The sequence below is a fragment of the Phyllobates terribilis genome, unplaced genomic scaffold, assembly GCF_046119375.1.
Source record: "Phyllobates terribilis strain yellow unplaced genomic scaffold, ASM4611937v1 Scaffold_1__5_contigs__length_1240528914, whole genome shotgun sequence".
In the NCBI taxonomy this organism is placed as follows: domain Eukaryota; kingdom Metazoa; phylum Chordata; class Amphibia; order Anura; family Dendrobatidae; genus Phyllobates; species Phyllobates terribilis.
Genome location: NW_027362761.1, coordinates 858,399,811 through 858,419,089, shown reverse-complemented (window position 1 = coordinate 858,419,089; position 19,279 = coordinate 858,399,811). Strand labels below are relative to the sequence as shown.

Below are 19,279 nucleotides of genomic sequence, written 5' to 3'. Positions count from 1 at the left end.
GAGCAGTCATAAGAGATGGGTGGGAGTGGCTGCTTACATATCCCCAACCCGGGGCATGGTTTGTTGTAAATAAAATGGAGGCCAAGTGTCTCATTTGCTGTCTGTGTCTGGAGACGTGTGGATCTCCAGTGTGTTGGTTTGTGCCAAGTCCTTGAGAACTGGACACCATTGCATGGACACTTTGCTTTGTGTTTTCCCTTCGTGCCAGAAAAGGCTGCCTTTGTGTTTGCCTATGCTAAGCGGTTTATGAAGTCCCTATAAACCTGCCTGAACATTTTTATGAAAACGTTTCCTGTTCCTACCTGAACCGCGGCTGAGTGAGTACCAAACCCCTACAATATATACACACACACACACATACACTATGTCAGTAGATATGTTGGAGATTTTGAAATTTAACTCCCTTCTCAAACTGACCTACAATTTAGAAAGATAATGTCCATGGCAGCATCTACACCCTTTGGTGATCCCTCTGATCTTCATGGGGACAGTTTACTATTCTATGCAGATGAGTTTTTAAATGTGTTATTGGCCAATGAGATGAGCCATTTTTTATGGATCTAACCACTGCACAGTGAATAACATATTAGGTAATAAAATATTAAAGGGAAAATAACATACTCATTTTTTTCACAGAAGTTGCTGTCTTCATGCAGGCAGGCTTTACACTTCATGCACATTGGACTGCACAACAGGATAACATGATCTCCTAAAATAAAGATAGATATAATAATTAATAATATGGTAACAACAATGACTTTTGTGAGTTCTACATAGTTGACAAACTCTCTTTTTCCATGAAAGTAAATATAATGTGCCACAATTTCCTCATATTCTACAGCGATCCCTGAAAACAATGTCAGGATATTAGATTTATGTTTATTCTACTATGGATGTGGCTAACTACTTTGGGGTCAATACAAGAGTACAGGGGTAATTTAGGAATTTCTTGATGTGTTTCTGTATTAGGTAAGTTCAAGTCGACATTAGTCGCAAAGTGGTTAAAGTATTGTACATCTTGATATCTTTATGCACAGCCCACTGAGAAAATTGTATTTGGGGAACTTGTATGTTTAGGAAGAAGTATAGACATTTGCTATATTGATTTTAGTATATCACTGTAATCAGTTACCTGGTTGAACTTTGAATACTTTTTCCCCAACACTCTCAACTATTCCAGCGCCTTCATGCCCCAAGATTACAGGAAAATTTAAACTAGCCATTCCACCGCTCAGGGCATGGTCATCAGTGTGGCAAATTCCACTTGCGCTAACCTGTAAAAGAAACATTTTCGTTTGCATGATGGGAATCTTTTATAGAGCATAAATGACACATTCATGTAAATTGAATGTGAAATGCTACTGGATTCATAGAAAGCTAAGACCTTACAGATTCCACAGCTTGTGACCACGGCCTAACAGACCATTCACACTACAGTGAAAAATCAGACTTTACTCCAGCGTAGTGCTATAATGATTTCAATATATGTTTAAAACTCCAGTTACAACTGATGTCCATGTCTTGCATGCAGACCAGCCAAAGTTAAATAAGTGCACTTTAACAATGATAATTACAGTATCTCAGCAATATATGTAATTATTCTACCTATTATAACTACTTTAAAAGAAGAACAATAGATCTTTTGTCTATGCAGGACTTCTACTGATGCATCTGCACAAAAAAGGAAACTCAAATATTCCATTTGTTACAGTGGGCAGGAGAGGTCTATGGCTCTATTCATATCTGCATTATGGCTTTTATGTATAGTGATGTCATAGTGACGTGCCAAACGTATCATGCAATTGATCCATACAACTTGCTGTTGAAAATGGTGGAAATCCCAATGGAACCCCTAAGAAAGATGCCATATGCAGATGTGAACAGAGAATAACTTCATCCAATACTATGGAGGAAAATATTTTTCCATTCTATTTTTTTAACATCAAAAATGGACAGCCATTTAAAATGTTATGTCTTAATTCAAAACAACAAAATATTAACTGTAAGATAGGAGTAAACTCCAATTACCTTGACCCGAATTTCATGAGCCTTGGGTGGAGCAACCTCAATTTCTTGAACAACCAATGGCTTTTTAAATTCATATGCGACAGCAGCCCTGCATTTTATGACCTAGAATAAAAGCAAAGAATTGTATTGACAGGTAATATATTATTCAAATTATATTACCCAGAGAATCCATGATCCATGTGTATGAATGTTTCAAAAGAAGTTTATGGTTTATTACAGATCTATAGCTGAGCAATAAAATATGTTGCAAAACTATCATACTGGTATTATATATTTTTTTAATAGAAACTTAAATATTTTCAAACACAAAGGTAGAACAATAAGAAATAATAAAAATATGTATCAAAAACTCAAAATAGTGAGCACGATAATACCATTTACTGCGTAAGTCTATAAGTCAATAAGGGCGCAGTCAGTCGGACGTATAAATCAGACTGAGATCAGACCGCAATGCACGGACTGGCCCGCGGCTCTCCAGGCCCAGCATCATATATTGCTGTACAGCTGTCACGCTCGGGTTGAGAGAGCCGCAGCCAGTCCGTGCATTGCGGTCCGATTTATATGGCTCAGACTGTGCCCTAATCTGTAGAATAAGATTTCATTACAAGCATTAAATAAAAGTATTTATTGTAATGGACTGTTTGTAACCAGTGTTACTATATATGATTAGATGCTATATAACATATAGGTGGCGCTATACTGTAAGCTAAAGTCTCATGTGACAGTAATTGTTAGCACAGAAATCTAATAGCAGCATTAATCTGAATTTTCTTAGTGGGTACAGACCATGTAAACATGTGTACAGTCCTGATTCACCCACTGCAACTTTTGTTTTCAATGATTTGGAACCAAATTTCTTCAGTGTCAGTTTTAACATAAGTGTCTCAGCAGCATTTTTCACTGATGAAAAAATAAATGCATAAGTTGCAAAGCTTCTCTTATCCAGTACAAAGTTAAAGAAGCACTCCTATCAACGTTTTATCCTCTTAATATATCACAATCATCATATTATATAGCACTGTGTACTTACAGTTGCTCATTTTACCCTGCCACCCAGTTAATTCTTCTCTTTTCCATTAGGTCTATGACATCACGTGATTAAAAACTGACTAGGTAAATCCTTCTAAGCTTTATGTAGAAACAGGAGGTAAATTTTCTCTGCGCAAGTCATGAGTCACTGCAAAAGTCCCTGGCAGAACGCAGGAGCGGAGAATCTTAGTCCAGAGTTGAAGGGAGGGGAATGATAAATGCAGGGACAAGAGACTTCCTGTTTCTACATAGAGCTGAGAAAAGAGAAGAATTAGCTGGGTAGAAAGGCAAAATAAGCAATTGTAAGTACACAGTGCTATATAATATGATGATTGCAATATATTAAGAGGATAACAACTGATGGGAGGAGGAGTGCTTCTTTAATCATGGACAGCACACAAGTGCACACTGATTTCATCTATGTGCCGTCCATGATTTTGTTAGATGCATAGACTTGTATGGGTAATTTTCATATGTGATTCTGATCAGAAACAGACATGCCCCCATGAATTTTTGCGAAGCTCTCTACCCAGAAATAAAACCCATGGACATTTGAACAGCTCCATAGACTATACTGGAAACCTGTTCTTTTTGTGAAAATCAACAGAACAAGTACACGAAAAATGGATATCTGGATGGGGCCTAAGGCTGGATTTACATATATCAGTTTCATCCGATCAGGTTTTTTTAAGCCTGAGCTCGACACAACTGATGCAAAGTTTAGCACATTGTGCAATGTCTAGCATCCATAACCACATTAAAAAACCCTGCATGCTACACTGTCTGATCCCAGCTATAAAATCAACACGTTGCAAGAACTGATGCATTGAATGACTGCGAACAATCCCATAAAAAACTATTAGGGTTTGGATCACGAATGTGGGAGAAACAGATGGATGGCTCGTGAATGGAAATGAGGTCCAAATGTGTAAAACTGCTAAATGATATTTATTATTTCAAAACACATTACAGTCAGAAATGTAATTTAGTACCTGTGTACTATGTGATCTTAATTTAGATTTGTCGGCAAATTTCACAATATAAACTGCATATACTATTTAATAGATAGTTATCATCTGCCAGACTGGTGGACTCAGTATGAAAAATCATGCTAGAATGAACACATCTTTTTTTCCAAATTTTCCTGAATTATCAGCTAAAGAGTGTGAGAGCTCATGAGTTTAAGTCCTGATTCATTAACACCGGCGTTATAAGATTACGATGCACTGAATTCATTAACAGACCAGACCACATAAATGGAATCTGTCAGCAGGTGTTTGTAATGTTTTCTGAGAGTATCATAATAGAGTGTCTGAGAGCCTGATTCCAAGGATGTATCACTTACTGGGCTGATTGGTGCAATTTTTCTAGAATCCTTATTTTCTTTGTTGTAGATATAGCTCTGAAGGTTGAGCTGTGTATAACCCCCCCCCCCACACCCATGATTGGTAGTCTCCTGTGTACAATGTGCATAGTCAGCAAGCTGCCAATCGGTGGTGGGGGCGGGGCTATACAGATTATCCTGACTGCTCTGCACATGAGACCTAGTCAGGCAGTGATAATCTCCTGCTGATGAATCAGGCTCCTAGCGCACTGTATTATGTTACTCTCAGATTAAATAACAAAAACCTGCTGATATATTTCCTTTAATGAATTTGGCACACTTTATTCATGGTGTGTCTTCCTTGTGCTTTTCCAAAGACCGGAGTAACATTTGTGGGATAATGTATTTTGTCACTTTCAATTAATTTGATGGTTGAGTGTTGTCACACCCTGTCCTACCCCAGCTCCATTCCAGTTATTTAAGCCAAAAGTAAAAACATATTTGTGACACTTTGAATTACACAAAATTTTTGTGACTTTTCAAAGTGTTTTTCGCCTGTTTCTGGCAATAACACTTTGATAAATTGCCACCTAAGTGTATTTAGCCATTTTGATTCACAGCTGCAGCTTGTTCTGAGCATTGTGAGAGCTAGCAGCAGGGTGGATGGACACTGAGGAACTGTCATTCAGACTAAGTGGCCGGAATTTAATTAGCAAAAAGATGGAGATAGACTGAGGAGCTGGCAATCAAGTTGGGCTGCTGGAGACTAATGTTAAATTTAAAATATGGTTATGCAAACATTCTGACATAGATTAGCAAAGTAAGTACATCAGACCCTTCAGGTCTGAGAAATCTATTTAAAAAATGTATGGAGACTGTAGTATAAAATCTGGTGTCAAGCCTGCTTTAAGCTATATTTACCAATTGGCAGTCATTTAATTTTGCCAGTTTGTTCATGTAAACAAATCATTAGACTTGGGTCTAGTAATAGGGCAAAGTAGTTAGCAAACATTTAATGAGTCATTAATGAGAATCTGTCAGTAAGATCACAATTGCATCTATGGGCATGCAGGTCTTTGAAATATAAATTCATAGACACCTTTACATTTTCTATTTGCTGCTGCATTCAGCATTAATTAGTGTTTTCATTCATATGCAAATGAGGCTTGTTAATAGCTCAGAGAATTTAACAAGCCTCTGCTCCCCAGCATTAGCTGCTTGATTGATCGCTGACCAGCGGATGTCCTTGTCTGATATCTGAAATCAAACAGACAGTGGGCTATCATTGAAGCTAAAGAGGTTTGGGTAGGGAAAAAAAGAGGTGCTTGGTAGGGAAAAAACCTCAGGACGTAGTGCTCCTTAAGTGCTCTGTCACAACTTAGAACACTTAATGCCTAATTTGTATATGTTGAAAGTGCTAATTTCTAAGGAATGCAGCAACAGATAGAGTATATAAAGGTGTCAATAGAGATACATTTCGAAGACCCGCATGTCCATATATGTGGTTTGGGGAGGTTGATCTAACTGACAGATTCCCTTTAAGATATCACACTCTATATAGCATTTTGTATAGCTAGCATTGTTATGCACTGTTACAATCATCCATTTGTAAGAAGGAAATTGAGTGACTTTTAGCAAAATAGAACAAAACCAAAAGTCTGAATCCTGTGCTGGCTGCTTTATGCACATATCTATTTTTTTATGCAAGTCAATCACTACTAGATATGACCAATGTTCTGACTTTATCCTTGAATGACCTTAAGTGGCAACATTGTGCCTGCCAACTATATTCATAACAAAGTAAAAGCTTTCCTGCCCCCCCCCTTCTTCTCCAGTTCTTATGTGCATGCCTGAATGTAATAGGAAGATGGCATTCACACTACAGAATGTGGCATATATTTACATCTGATATGTAAAAAGATTCTACTTCAAGTGTTGACATTTCTCGCCATGTTTCATGTCTAAGTGGCTAAAACATTAAAAACAACTGCTGACCTATACACTTTGATTGCTGGAAAATCTTCTAAAACTAGTAGTGCGCTCTGAAGTATCATTATTGAAACTAATTTTTAAGAGGCCGTACACATTAGGGTTTGTTCACACAGAGTTTATGCATATTCTAATGGGAATTTGCATAGAATGTGTCCACAAGTTCCTCCCATTTCTTTTAAAGTGACAAAACATTATTTTACCTACTAAGAAAATTGCTTCAATAAGTAACATTTCACTCACTGAAGGGCTTTGTGCACTAAGTCAATCTCAAAAATGCAGCAGGTTGTCACTCGCGGACACAAAGCAGTACGGAATGGGGAAAAAATCTGAAGTCAGCCTCATATTTCACTGCAAAGGCATGTCTGACTTTTTCCGACTTGGACTAATTTCTATGTGAACATACTGTACCTTTAGATAGAAGTAGGTGAAGAGGGTTAATGGTTGAACAACTGTTTGAGGAATGTCCTGATGAACAATGGTTCCGACCAACACAAACATCCACACTTTACTAGTGATAGTTTAATACATAAATGTTTACGTACACCGGTGAAATAACAGCTGGTATATTGACGAGTGTTGAGCCACCCCCGTAGTGTTCGAGTTCGGTTCGGTTCGTCGAACACCCGTGTGTTCGCCGAACTGTTCGTCGAACTGTTCGTCGAACACCTTCGAACACCGTTAAAACCAATGGCAGGCAAACAAAAACACATAGAAACACATAGAAAACACCTTCAAAGGTGTCCAAAAGCTGACAAACTGCTCAGAAGACACAACTAACACATGGAAAAGTGACAAGTACATATAGTCATGCGAAAAGAAAAGAGGTGGAGGAGTAAAAGGAGGGGGAGACACAGATATAGGCATGTCATGCCCTTCTAAAATCCAAAAAGTGAGAAGCCGACACGTTCAGTCCGCTCCTGCCCGTGCCACCTCCGTGTCGCCGGGTTTGTGCCAGAGCCGCGGTGAACCCTGACGGCCAGCCCCCCTCTCCCAATACTGGTGCCTGTCCGCTGGTGGGTCGAGCGAGCCCCCCTGTGGTGGAGGCAGCTCTAAGCTTTTTAATTTAAATTGTCTCTCTAATTTAAATGAATACACTTTAAATCCATTTACAAGGATCTATTGGAGGGCAAGTCTCATGCCAGCAGCCGCGTAATTCCAGCTCCAGTAGCGTCCACTAAAGCTGCTGCAGTTACAAAGCTTTTATAAGGATCGAGCTCGGCTGTCCACCGCAAGGCATCCTACTGCCAGTCCCAGCCCCTATGCCTTGGGGTGCCTCCTGATGCTCTTCACTGAGTATACCGTGGTCCCGAAGAATTTCCTTTGAAAAAATTAAGTGTCCAAACTACAGGTGGTGTAGCTTGCTTAACAGCCGGGATAATCCGCTGACTAGCAGACACTGCTACTAGGCACAAAGTATTTCCTGGGCTAGATGCAGTTAAAAATTTGTAATTAGATACTCTCGTTGGATGCTGAGAAAGCATTCCATAGAGTCTCCTGGCACGCCATATATGATTCTCTTAAAAAGCTTGGGGTAGGGGTCTAGGGGACCCTTTTATAGCCAAAATCACGGCCCTGTATCACAATACGTCACCTAGGCTGAAGATAAATGGAACTGTAGCACCCTGAGGGCTCGGTTGCTACAGAGGTATTGCACCTCACCCAGAGGTGTGATATCTCACTCTCAGGTAAGGATGGAGTGTGGATCAGGACCCGACACCTGCATGCATTACACCACATTGCCGTGGGGCAGGGCGACCAATATGCCTCTGAGATGGGCACGACAGTCCCTGTCCCTGGCTGGAGTGGGGGGAGGGAACACTGAGAAAGGGGAACCCTGTAGTGCAGGAGCAGGGAGGAAGCAGTTCCTGGGTGCATTGAGAAGGGAGTATAAAAGGTGGGCACCATCTTAGTTCAGTGCAGAGAAGTCTGAGCAGAAGTGGCAGGGAGCAGGGGCTCTGCATGAGCTCTGCTCCGGAGGCGGGCCTAGTAACAGAGGCCCAGGCCTGGAAGAGGGAGAAGGAAGGAAGAGGAGCGGAGAAGGCTCCAGGAACGAGGAATGAAGGGATCCCAGGGGTGCGGACGGGCGAGTCGCCACCGCACGCCCGAATCCACCTGCGTGGAGGGGTCAGGCCAAAGGGGGAGACCGGTCCCCGAAACTAGTGGAGGCAGGAAACGACCCTCAGCTACAAAACCGGAGGCTGTGACATTTTATGTGGCGCAGCCCCTCGCTACACCCGCTAGGAAGGCACCACATAGGGTCAGGGAAACTGGCGCCAAGTTTACCAAGAGGAGGCCCGAGGCAACCGGACAGAAGGGTTGGTAAGAAAGGCCAGACAAAGGACACACAAAGGGGGTCCTGTGAAGCGCTCCAAAGTTATCTGGGAGTTGTCTGAGCCCCTCACCTGGTGAGCACAGTACGACGTGGGCAGCCGTTACCTGCAGACGTGGTCTGGATAATAAGAACTGTGAGTAAAGGCCCTGGACTGCATCACTGACTCCGTGTCGTTACTGCTGCTGCCCTGCACCATCACCCCCATCCTCCGCATACACTGCCCTGAGGCTATACTCCTCCCGTGGGGAGTTATGATACGCTCTGCTGCACCCACAACACCAGCCTCAGCGGTCTGCCCTGCAGCGGCGGTTCACTCTGACCGCAATCCACGGGTGGCGGAGTCGGACATTTAAACATAAAACCACATAAATAGTTCCGCCACTGGTTTGACCACCCTGAGCCACGGAACCGGGTCGCCGCCACGAAGACTACAACCACCAGCATCCAACAAAAAGGGTCCGGCTCCAGGTGTCCCAAGGCACAGGGGGTGCATCCGAACATTTTCATCACCTTTCACAATCACCAATGGGACAAGGCAGGGATGTCCTCTGTCCCCTCTCTTATACATCCTAGTGACGGAGCACCTGCTCTCATCAATTCGCCATAACCCCAATATTAGGTGGATTGAGGTGGGAGGCACCGAGTACAAGTGCTCTCTATTTGCTGATGATGTCCTAGTATATATCACTCAATCACATATATCCATCCATGCTGTTATGGCTGAAATAGATCACTTTGTTACATGGTCAAATTTTAAAATCAATGCAGCGAAGTCTGAGGCCCTCGATGTCTCCCTCCCCAAATCCATATAGGATTCCATCCAGTCCAACTTTCCCTTTGCCTGGCACTCACAGGGTATCAAATACTTAGGAATTCCTATTCATAGAGACCTCTCCCATCTATGTTATCTTAATTTTGGTCCCTTTATTGAACAACTCCATACAGACCACAGTTGGCAAGTTAGAACTGTAAGATTCACTATGTGAACCACTGGTGTTTTGTGGAAAAGCACATGTACACTGTGTTCCAAATTATTATGCAAAAAGTGTTTAGGAGTGATAAGGGAAGAATTTGTTTGTTTGTCAGTTAAACTCATTGATGGTGATGTGTGTCAGGGCTCTTTATATCACTGTAAGCAATTGCAGACACCTGTGCTAATTAGTTTGGCAGGTGTGTCCAATGAAAGGCAAGACTACTTAAGAAGGCTGTCTCACATTATTAAGCAGCCTACATTTTCTGCCAAAATGGGAAAGAAAAAGGATGTGTCGGCTGCTGAGAAGCAACAAATTGTGGAGTGTTTAGGTCAAGGCATGACTACAATCAACATTGTGCGATGATCAGGATGAAGTGTCTTGGCAATCAAGAAGTATGTAGCTGATTCACAGTACACACGTGTGCGTGCTGATAAGGGCAAATTGAGGACTCTTTCCTACAGGCAATTACGTCAGGTTAAAAGAGCAGCGGCAAAAAAGCCTTGTCATAGCAGCAGACAAGTTTTTGAAGCTGCTGGTGCCTCCAACGTCCCCCGAACAACAAGATGCAGGGTCCTTCAGAGGTTTGCAGCTGTGCATACGCCATCCTGTCGACCTCCTCTATCCACTTCACACAAGCAGAAACGGCTCCAGTGGGCCAAACATTACATGAAGACTGATTTCAAAACTGTTTTGTTCACGGATGAGTGCCATGCAGCGCTCGATGGTCCAGATGGATGGAGTGGAGGATGGCTGGTTGATGGACACCCCACGCAAACACGGCTACAGCGCCAACAAGGAGGAGGTGGAGTAATGTTTTGGGCTGGAATCATGGGGAGAGAGATTGTCGGCCCCTGTAGGATCCCTGAAGGCGCTAAAGATGAACTCCATAATGTATGTGGATTTTCTCAAACAGCACTTCCTGCCATGGTTCAAGAAGAAGAACCGTGTATTTCACAGCAAGATCATTTTTTTGCATGATAATGCACCATCTCATGCTGCACATAAAACATCTGCATCTCTGGCTGATATGGGCATAAAAGGGGACAAACTTATGGTGTGACCCCCATGCTCCCCTGACCTCTACCCCATTCAGAACCTCTGGAGCATCATCAAAAGGAGTGTCTATGATGGCGGGAGGCAGTTCACATCTAAGCAACAGCTCTGGGAGGGTATTCTGTCCTCATGCAAAACAATTGAAGCAGAAACCATCCAAAACCTGACAAATTCAATGGACGAGAGAGTTCAGAAGCTCCTTTCGAACAAGGGGTCCTATGTGAAAATGTAACATCACCTAGAATAAAGTTTTGAGTTGAAAACTGTTTGATTTCAGTTTCTAATAACCTGCTAATGCTTATAATTTCAAAAATGACCATTTTTTTGGTCTTTATTAAAATGAAAAGGTTGATCGAAAAGTTTGGGGGATCTAAGAGTGTGGCAACCCAGTAGTCATGATTACTTCGAATTCTGACAATATGAGGGTCATGTTGCAGGTAGTGCAGCAAGAAGGCACTTATGTGTCTTGCGCATCTCGGAGCCCCAAAATTATTTTCCGGGCTACATGCAGCTAAAAATTATTATTAATTTTAAATCTGGTGGAGCTTAGTATAGATGGCCTAATAGGATCAGTGCTGCACACTGCTACAAAGCCCAAATTATTTTCCAGTCAAGATACAGATAAACATGATTAGTAATTTTAAATCTGGTGGAGCTTATTATAGATGGCCTAATAGAATCAGTGCTGCACACTGCTACAAAGCCCAAATTATTTTCCACCCAAGATACAGATAAACATGATTAGTAATTTGAAAGCTTAAAACGGTTGGTAGGGTGATTTTAACCAATCATCAAGCTTTTACTCTCCCCAGGATGACACAGGGGTAGAAAAGTCGTTTCGGATCCATGATTTGTTCATCTTTATGAACGTGAGTCTGTCTACATTATCAGTGGAGAGCCACGTGCGCTTATCTGTCAGCACACCACCAGCAGCGCTGAACACACGTTCAGACAGAACGCTGGCTGCGGGGCATGACAAGATCTCCAAGGCGTAAGTGGCTAGCTCCGGCCATTTATCCAGATTGGAAGCCCAAAAAGAGCAAGGGTCCAGTGACACAGTCATGGCTTCAATGTTTACTTGGAGATACTCCTGTACCATCGTCTCTAGGCGTTGACTATGTGTCAGACTTCTTGTCTCCTGTGGCCTTGCAAAGGATGGGCTAAAAAAGTGGTGAAATGATTCCGCAAAATTGATGTTACCAGCAGATACTGTGGTTCTGTTACGGTTTGAGTGCTGAACACTTGACGGTCCCACGGTTGGCAAGTTGGAACTGTGAGATTCACTACGTGCACCACTGGTGTTTTGTGGAAAAGCACATGTAAGATTCTGCAACAGTCTCTGCTGATACTCCTGCATGCGTGCATCCCTTTCTATGGCAGGAATAATTTCTGCATATTTACTTATGTACCGGGGATCTAACAGTGTGGCAACCCAGTAGTCAGGATTATTTCTAATTCTCACAATTCGAGGGTCATGTTGCAGGTAGTGCAGCAAGAAGGCACTCATGTGTGTTGCGCATCCAGGAGCACCAAGTCCCTGTTGTGTTGGTGGTGAGGTAACAATCATGCTTCCTTCCTCTGTCCTCTCCCCCCAACCTCGCACAACAGAAATGTGATCAAGGTCTCCCTCATCTGATGAGTCTTCCATCAGTTCGTCCTCCACTTCTTCCTGGGCTCCTGCACCTTCCTCACTAGTTTGGCTGCTACCATGCGCCCTGGTAAAACCATCTCCCCCACCCTCACATGCCTGCCGCCTTGGTGCTGCCGACCGTCTGGACCTTGCAGATGTTAGCCCTTCCGCATACAACTCCTCCTCCTCTACTTCCTCCACCTCCTCTTATGCCACCACCTGACTCCGAATTCTGTTTAACATGTGCTCCAGCATGTAAATCACCGGAATAGTCATGCTGATAATGGCATCGTCAGCACTAAACATCTTCGTCGCCATTTCAAAACTGTGCAGAAGGGTGCATAGGTCCCTGATCTGAGACCACTCCTCCAGCGTGATTTGCCCCACCTCTGAATCTCGTTGGCCCAGGCTATACGTCAGAACGTATTGCACCAGGGCTTGTCGGTACTGCCACAGTCGCTGCAACATGTGCAGAGTTGAATTCCACTGGGTAGGCACATCGCATTTTAGCCGGTGAAGTGGCAGGCCCAACGACTTCTGTAGAGAAGTAAGTCGCTGAGCTGCGGGATGCGAACGGCAGAAGTGAGCACACAGCGACCGTGCCCTCTGCAGAAGGCCATCTAGACTGGGATAGTGGGCTAAAAATTGCTGGACAGGTTCAACACGTGAGCCATACAAGGCACGTGTGTGACATTGCCCCGGCGAAGGGCCGCACCCAGGTTTGCAGCATTGTCGCACACAGCCTTCTCTGGTTTCAGGTCCAGTGGAGACAACCATTCATGAAATTGGTTCTCCAGAGCTGACCACAACTCCTCAGCTGTGTGACTCACATTTCCCAGACATTTCAAAGTAAAAACCGCCTGATGACGTTCAGCCCTACTGCCAGCATAGTAAGGAGGTGTGCAGGATCCCTTCTGCGCAGTTAGAAAGCTTGTGGCATGACCAGACAGGCTTTGGGTGCAGGTGGAAGACCGAGAGGAGGTTGAGGAGGCAGAAGCAGTGGAGGAACTTTGAGATAAAGAGGATTGACGCACAACTCGTGGGGACGGCAAGACTTGGACAGCAGCCCCTTGTCCTGCTGTCACCATAGTTACCCAGTGCCCAGTCAGCGACATGTAACGCCCCTGTCCATGCCTACTCGTCCAAGTGTCTGTGGTGAAATGCACCCTGTCACACACAGTTTCTCAATGAAGCGGTGATGTTGTGTGCGACATGCTGGTGGAGCGCAGGCACACCTTTCTTTGAGAAATAGTGCCGACTGGGCATCTGGTACTGGGGCACTGCGATGGACATAAGGTCTCGAAAATCCTCTGTGTCCACCAGGCGGAAAGGCAGCATTTCTGTAGCCAAGAGCTTGCAGATGGTGAAATTCAACCTCTTAGCTTTCTCATGGCTAGGAGGAAATGGTCTTTTACTTGTCCACATCTGAGGGACCGAGGGCTGGCTATTGTGCTTAGACGGGGTTGATAAGGGTGTGTCCGGCAAACTGCCGGTCTGTGAGGAAGATGCAGGCGGACATGTTAGGTTGCCTTGATCCAAAGGTGGTGCTATCGATGTCGGACAGCGCTCAACACCAGCTGGTGTTACCACCTCCAAAGAAAATGATGACCTGCCAATCACGCTGGCTGTTGCGGGTAAAGAGGTGGCAGGTCTGCGCCCCAAAACAGGTGTGACTGCTGTCCCCCCAGTCACAGAGGATGAAGAGGCCGCGGATGCACAAGATATGGCAGACGGTGGTTGGCCCGGCCGGCTAGGCCGCATTGTAGCACACTGAGCTTCCCACTGCAACTTATGCTTCATGTCCATGTGCCGGTTCATGCATGAAGTACTCAAACTATGTATTTTTTGGCCTCTACTTAGCTTTTGCTGACAAATGTTACAGATAACACGAGTTGGGTCATCTTTATCGATCTGAAAAAATGCCCAGGCTATGCAAGGCTTAGCACCCATGCGACCTGAAGAGCCACCACGACTTGTGGTGAGAGGCAGAATTGTGTTTGAGGATGCAGTTGTTGACGTGCTTCCAGTACTACGTCTCTGTCCAGTGAGGCGCAACCTGACCTCATCGTCACTAGCATCTTCCTCCACCTCCTCTGCTGACCTCATCTCTTGGCTGACTGTGGGTTGACAGTAAGTGGGATCTCCAACCTCATCATCATCACCCTGTGCGTTATCACACCCGTCGTCCTCAGAGCCAACCTGTTCCTGCCCTGACAAAAAACTAAAGTTGTCGCTCCAATCAGGTATTTGAGTCTCATCATCGTCTTCCTCATTGTCTCCACCAACAGGAGTTACAGTTTGGGAATGAGGGTCTACATTATGGTCAGAACCTTCTGCGTCTGGTCCTGGATCCGACTCATAAAGATTCTGGGCATCAGTGCAGATCATTTCCTCGTCTGGATTCACAGAAGCGCTGGAGTCGACCTCTGATTCCCAGGCTATAGTATGAGTAAACAGCTCTGCAGACTCAACCATCTGTTCTACCTCATACTCAGATGGGCAGCTGGAGATTTGGGAGCTGTGAGGAAGCAAGTGCGATTGGGGTGACACCTTTGAGGACTGGAGTATTTGTGATGTTGAAGTTGATGTGGAGGAGAGCCCACTTAAAGGAGCACTTGATATCCGTTGAAGCACCTGCTGTTTTTGTGCCTCATCTGGAATTTGTAGCGATTGGCGTGGCCGTAAGAAAGGGATCTTATCACATTGTCCGCTAAAAGAAGTAGACATTTTAGTTTGGCTGGAAGATGGTCTTTCTTCTGCAGATGTTACTGTTGCTTTAACACCTACCCCACGGACACAACCGTTTTTCCCCTTCCCAACACGCCTATTCCCCTTTCCACCAGCAGCAGGCCTTTTTCCACTCATTTTTGTGGTTAACTAATTCACAACTCTGGAGTTGTTTGCACAAAAAAACAATGGATGGGAACCGAGCAGAGCTGAGTGGCCAAACTGTGGTATTAGGCCAAAACTATTGGCTGGGTTAGATGCAGAAAAAAATTATATTCAATTTGCAACCTGATGGAGGTCAGTATAGATGGACTAATAGAACAAGTCCCACACACAGCTAGAAGCCCAAATATTTTTTCAGAGGTAGATGCAGAAAAAATATATATTCAGTTTGCAACCTGATGGAGGTCAGTATAGATGGACTAATAGAGAAAGTCCCACACACTGCTAGAAGGCCAAATATTTTTTCAGAGCTAGATGCAGACAAAAAATTATTTTGAATTTGCAACCTGATGGAGGTCAGTATAGGTGGACTAATAGAACAAGTCCCACACACTGCTAGAAGGCCAAATATTTTTTCAGAGCTAGATGCAGAAAAAAATTATATTCAGTTTGCAACCTGATGGAGGTCAGTATAGATGGACTAATAGAACAAGTCCCACACACAGCTAGAAGCCCAAATATTTTTTCAGAGGTAGATGCAGAAAAAATATATATTCTGTTTGCAACCTGATGGAGGTCAGTATAGATGGACTAATAGAGAAAGTCCCACACACTGCTAGAAGGGCAAATATTTTTTCAGAGCTAGATGCAGAAAAAAATTATATTCAATTTGCAACCTGATGGAGGTCAGTATAGATGGACTAATACAATGATGCTATGCCCAAAAGACTTTACTTCACTAGGTGCAGTAAAAAAATTGGTATTCTATACACAGGTGGTATATCTTGCAACACAGATAGGCTACTCCACTGACTAACACACTCTGCAATAGGCCAAAAAGGATTAGCTTTGCTAGATTCAGCCAAATGCTGTGAAAAAAACTTGCACAGCACTGGCACAGACCTGCCTGGCAAAAACTGATAGGAACTGATGTAACCTAGTCCTGAAAAGGACTCCAATTACAATTAGTCTTTACTCCCACAATCTATCTATTTAAGAGCACAGACCTGCCTGATAAAAGTCGTAGGAAATGCTGTAACCTAGTCCTTAAAAGGACTGCAATCACAACTCTTCCCTACTCCCAAGCTATCTGTAGATTTGTGCGAAAATTGGCTTGAAATTAACAAGGTATAGCGCACACAGCAACAGCGGTGCCATCTAACACGCAGCTGCAGCAGTGAGAAAATGGTGGCGACGGGGAAAATGGCTTGGTCTTATAGGGCAAGGACATGTGACATACACTGCCAATGACACATGCCCTTGCTTGTGTGAAAAAAAGCACTTCGCTCCGTGTGTGCGCTGCTGATAGGCTGACAGACTGCACCTCCCCACTGTAAATGCGGGAAAGAGAAAAAAAAATGGAGATCTTCATTATTCCTGCAGAGATCCATCCCCTGCCCCTCCCCCCACCCCGCTGTACACTCAAACTGCGTATTAACATTAATTTTCATCATTACTGAGAAAAAATCCAGTTATGATTTTGGTGCACGAACAGTTATCGAACATAACCTCGAACAGCCGAATTTTTCTCAAATTGTTCGTGTTCGCCGAACGGCTCGAACACCGCCCAAAACAGCTCGAATTTGAGATTGGCGAACAGTTCGAGTCGAACAACGCTCATCTCTAATATTGACATCCATCATAAAATAAAATGATATTTCTCACTTCATTCCAGCCAATGGCTATGTGACATTAGTTGGTTAAAATGATCGATCACTGTTGAGATTCCACCAGATTAATTTTTATTATATTTTTATTATAGGTAAAATCTCCCATTTTTGTCAATGTGTATGGGCTTCTTTACTGTAATTAATCTGCTAGGACACAGTGCTTTTTTGTAAGGGTTCGTGCACATGACCGATTACATCTGACAAGTGTTATGCGTGACTTTAACGGATAGCACTCGCACCCATGATATTCTATAGAGCTGTGCATATGTCCGTTTTTTTCCACGGACCAAGTGGGCTGAGGAAAAAACGCATGTGATCGACACATGGCTGTATCAGTAAACTTTTGTCAAATTCAAATACCAGAAAGTATTAAAAACAAAGCAGCTTTATTTGAAACATGACAAGGGACAAAAAACAGCATTAAAAACCCGATAAAACGAATGTCAAAAAATGCACTCAAAAACTCGCCAAAAGCTCATTGTGGGAGCGTAGCCTTATAGGTACATGTTCTATCGATGAAAACCATGAATTGAACTCGTACGTCAATGAGCCCTGATTCAGGAGTTCAGTAGGGTGTGGCATCATATGGCCAGGGTCACACGAGCGTATAAATCGATCTAGTGCTTTCTGATTTTTTATCGGATAGCACTCGGACCAATGTTATTTAACTGTGTAGTGCTGATGACCGATTTTTGTCACTTTGAAATCGGAAGCCACTCACCCATTCAGGGCTATGGGTGCATGGAAAACCTCGAACTGCAGTCTGATGACATATGAGTGCAGTCTGATTTCTGAAAACTCACACAATGGAGAAGATGGAAAAAATTTGTTCTCCATCTTCTCCTCATCCGAGAGAATTGGATCAAACTATGCTGACAGTTTTAGTTCAGAGTTTGATCGGCTTTTCATTAGCATAATCGACACGATTCTCTCGGATGAGAGATTCTTCTGTCGTGTGACCCTTGCTTAAATCTCACAATCCATATTTGCTGAATGCAGCCACAGTTTCCCTTTTCACCATCCAGGTTGAATGGTGGATAATGAAAAACATTCAAGTTAATGTGCATGGACAAATTCCCTAATTTCGGCCATCTGAGCTATGAAGCAGCAGTACATAGGGTTATCAACTATAACGGAGAACACTTACTCAGAGGTGGATTCTAGCATTTAAAGTAATACATCAAAATACACATGTAGTGTCATGTAAAACCAATATATTATGCATGTGCTAAAATACAAATGGCTTCTAGGTAGCACCAGGTGATATAATCAGAGATACACACCTATAATTAAATAAATTAAAGCTATTCCCTGTTCTTCTTTATGTGCCGTTGTATTTAATTAGTAGATTATTCTAAGCCCTATAAAACTGTTAATTGGTTTCTGTTTATCTTTTTACTGTTTGCTTTTATGCACATTATAGCATTATAATTCTATTAATAAAACATTTACATATAAGAAGTGTCTGAAAATACATGAATTGGACAAGTACCGAATTCTCTTTGAGATGGTCATCCAAAATGAGTTTAAAATGGTCTCCTAGATATGTGGTTTGAGAAGAAAGGCAAATACATAGATGATGTAAGGAAACCAATGTCACATTAAAATCTGGTCTAGATCTGGTCTTCTAAAAGAAGCGGTCTTATGTTGAAGTTTTCGATGCTAAATGTCAATGCGACAGGGTCATGAATATGAACACATTTCTATTTATTACATCTGTTATCACTTCATGATTTCAGTCTGCTTATTTCTCTACTCCGATAATGTAAATGTAGTAGTAATCTAGATAACACGGCTACACAGTAAACTCGATTCTACTAGAATTCTTTAGATCACAGGAAATATTTTGACTGGTGTTTAAAAGTAATGTGAGCTTTTAATGTTATTTGTAGAATACTGTATCTGACGAAGTCTTGAGATCCTAAACTGCGTGTTCCTGACTTTGTAAGTGGGTGCATTGTGTGTGTGAGTGTAAATGTTCCCCATAGAGCTGTTTGCACAAAGTACATATAAATGCATATATTAATTCCAGAAAGTGATCTACATATAAAAAAGTGGGTATACATTTATTATAAAACACCAGATTTATACAGACATTCACCGTGCTATAAACTCGGCAAAGCTTTTGCAGATTTTACCATATTGTAAACTAGCTACACATTCCACTACACTTTATATGTGATCCCGATGGGTGCACGCTTACCTTTCCTGCAGTTGACATCTCTGCTCAGATAGAAGGTCCTGAGATGAAGGAAGAACAGATTATTCTGCCCGACAAAACTTTTCTGCTATGAGACTGAACCAGGCACAGTTTATATAGAGGACTGTGCCAAAATTTGAATACACCCATTAAAGAGC

The 19,279-nt window shown here is 42.8% G+C and overlaps 1 protein-coding gene across 1 annotated transcript in view; it reads right to left on the bottom strand.

Moving 5' to 3' along the window:
• Positions 1 to 19,279, bottom strand: part of LOC141153760 (alcohol dehydrogenase 1-like) — a 31,327-nt gene extending 12,048 nt beyond the window's left edge. The window contains exons 1-4 of the mRNA XM_073638877.1: positions 19,125 to 19,279; positions 2,029 to 2,130; positions 1,133 to 1,274; positions 622 to 709 (exon numbers count right to left, since the gene is read on the bottom strand). Of these exons, the coding sequence (XP_073494978.1) occupies positions 622 to 709; positions 1,133 to 1,274; positions 2,029 to 2,130; positions 19,125 to 19,142 (350 nt within the window). The 5' untranslated portion in view covers positions 19,143 to 19,279. The remainder of the gene's footprint in view (positions 1 to 621; positions 710 to 1,132; positions 1,275 to 2,028; positions 2,131 to 19,124) is intronic.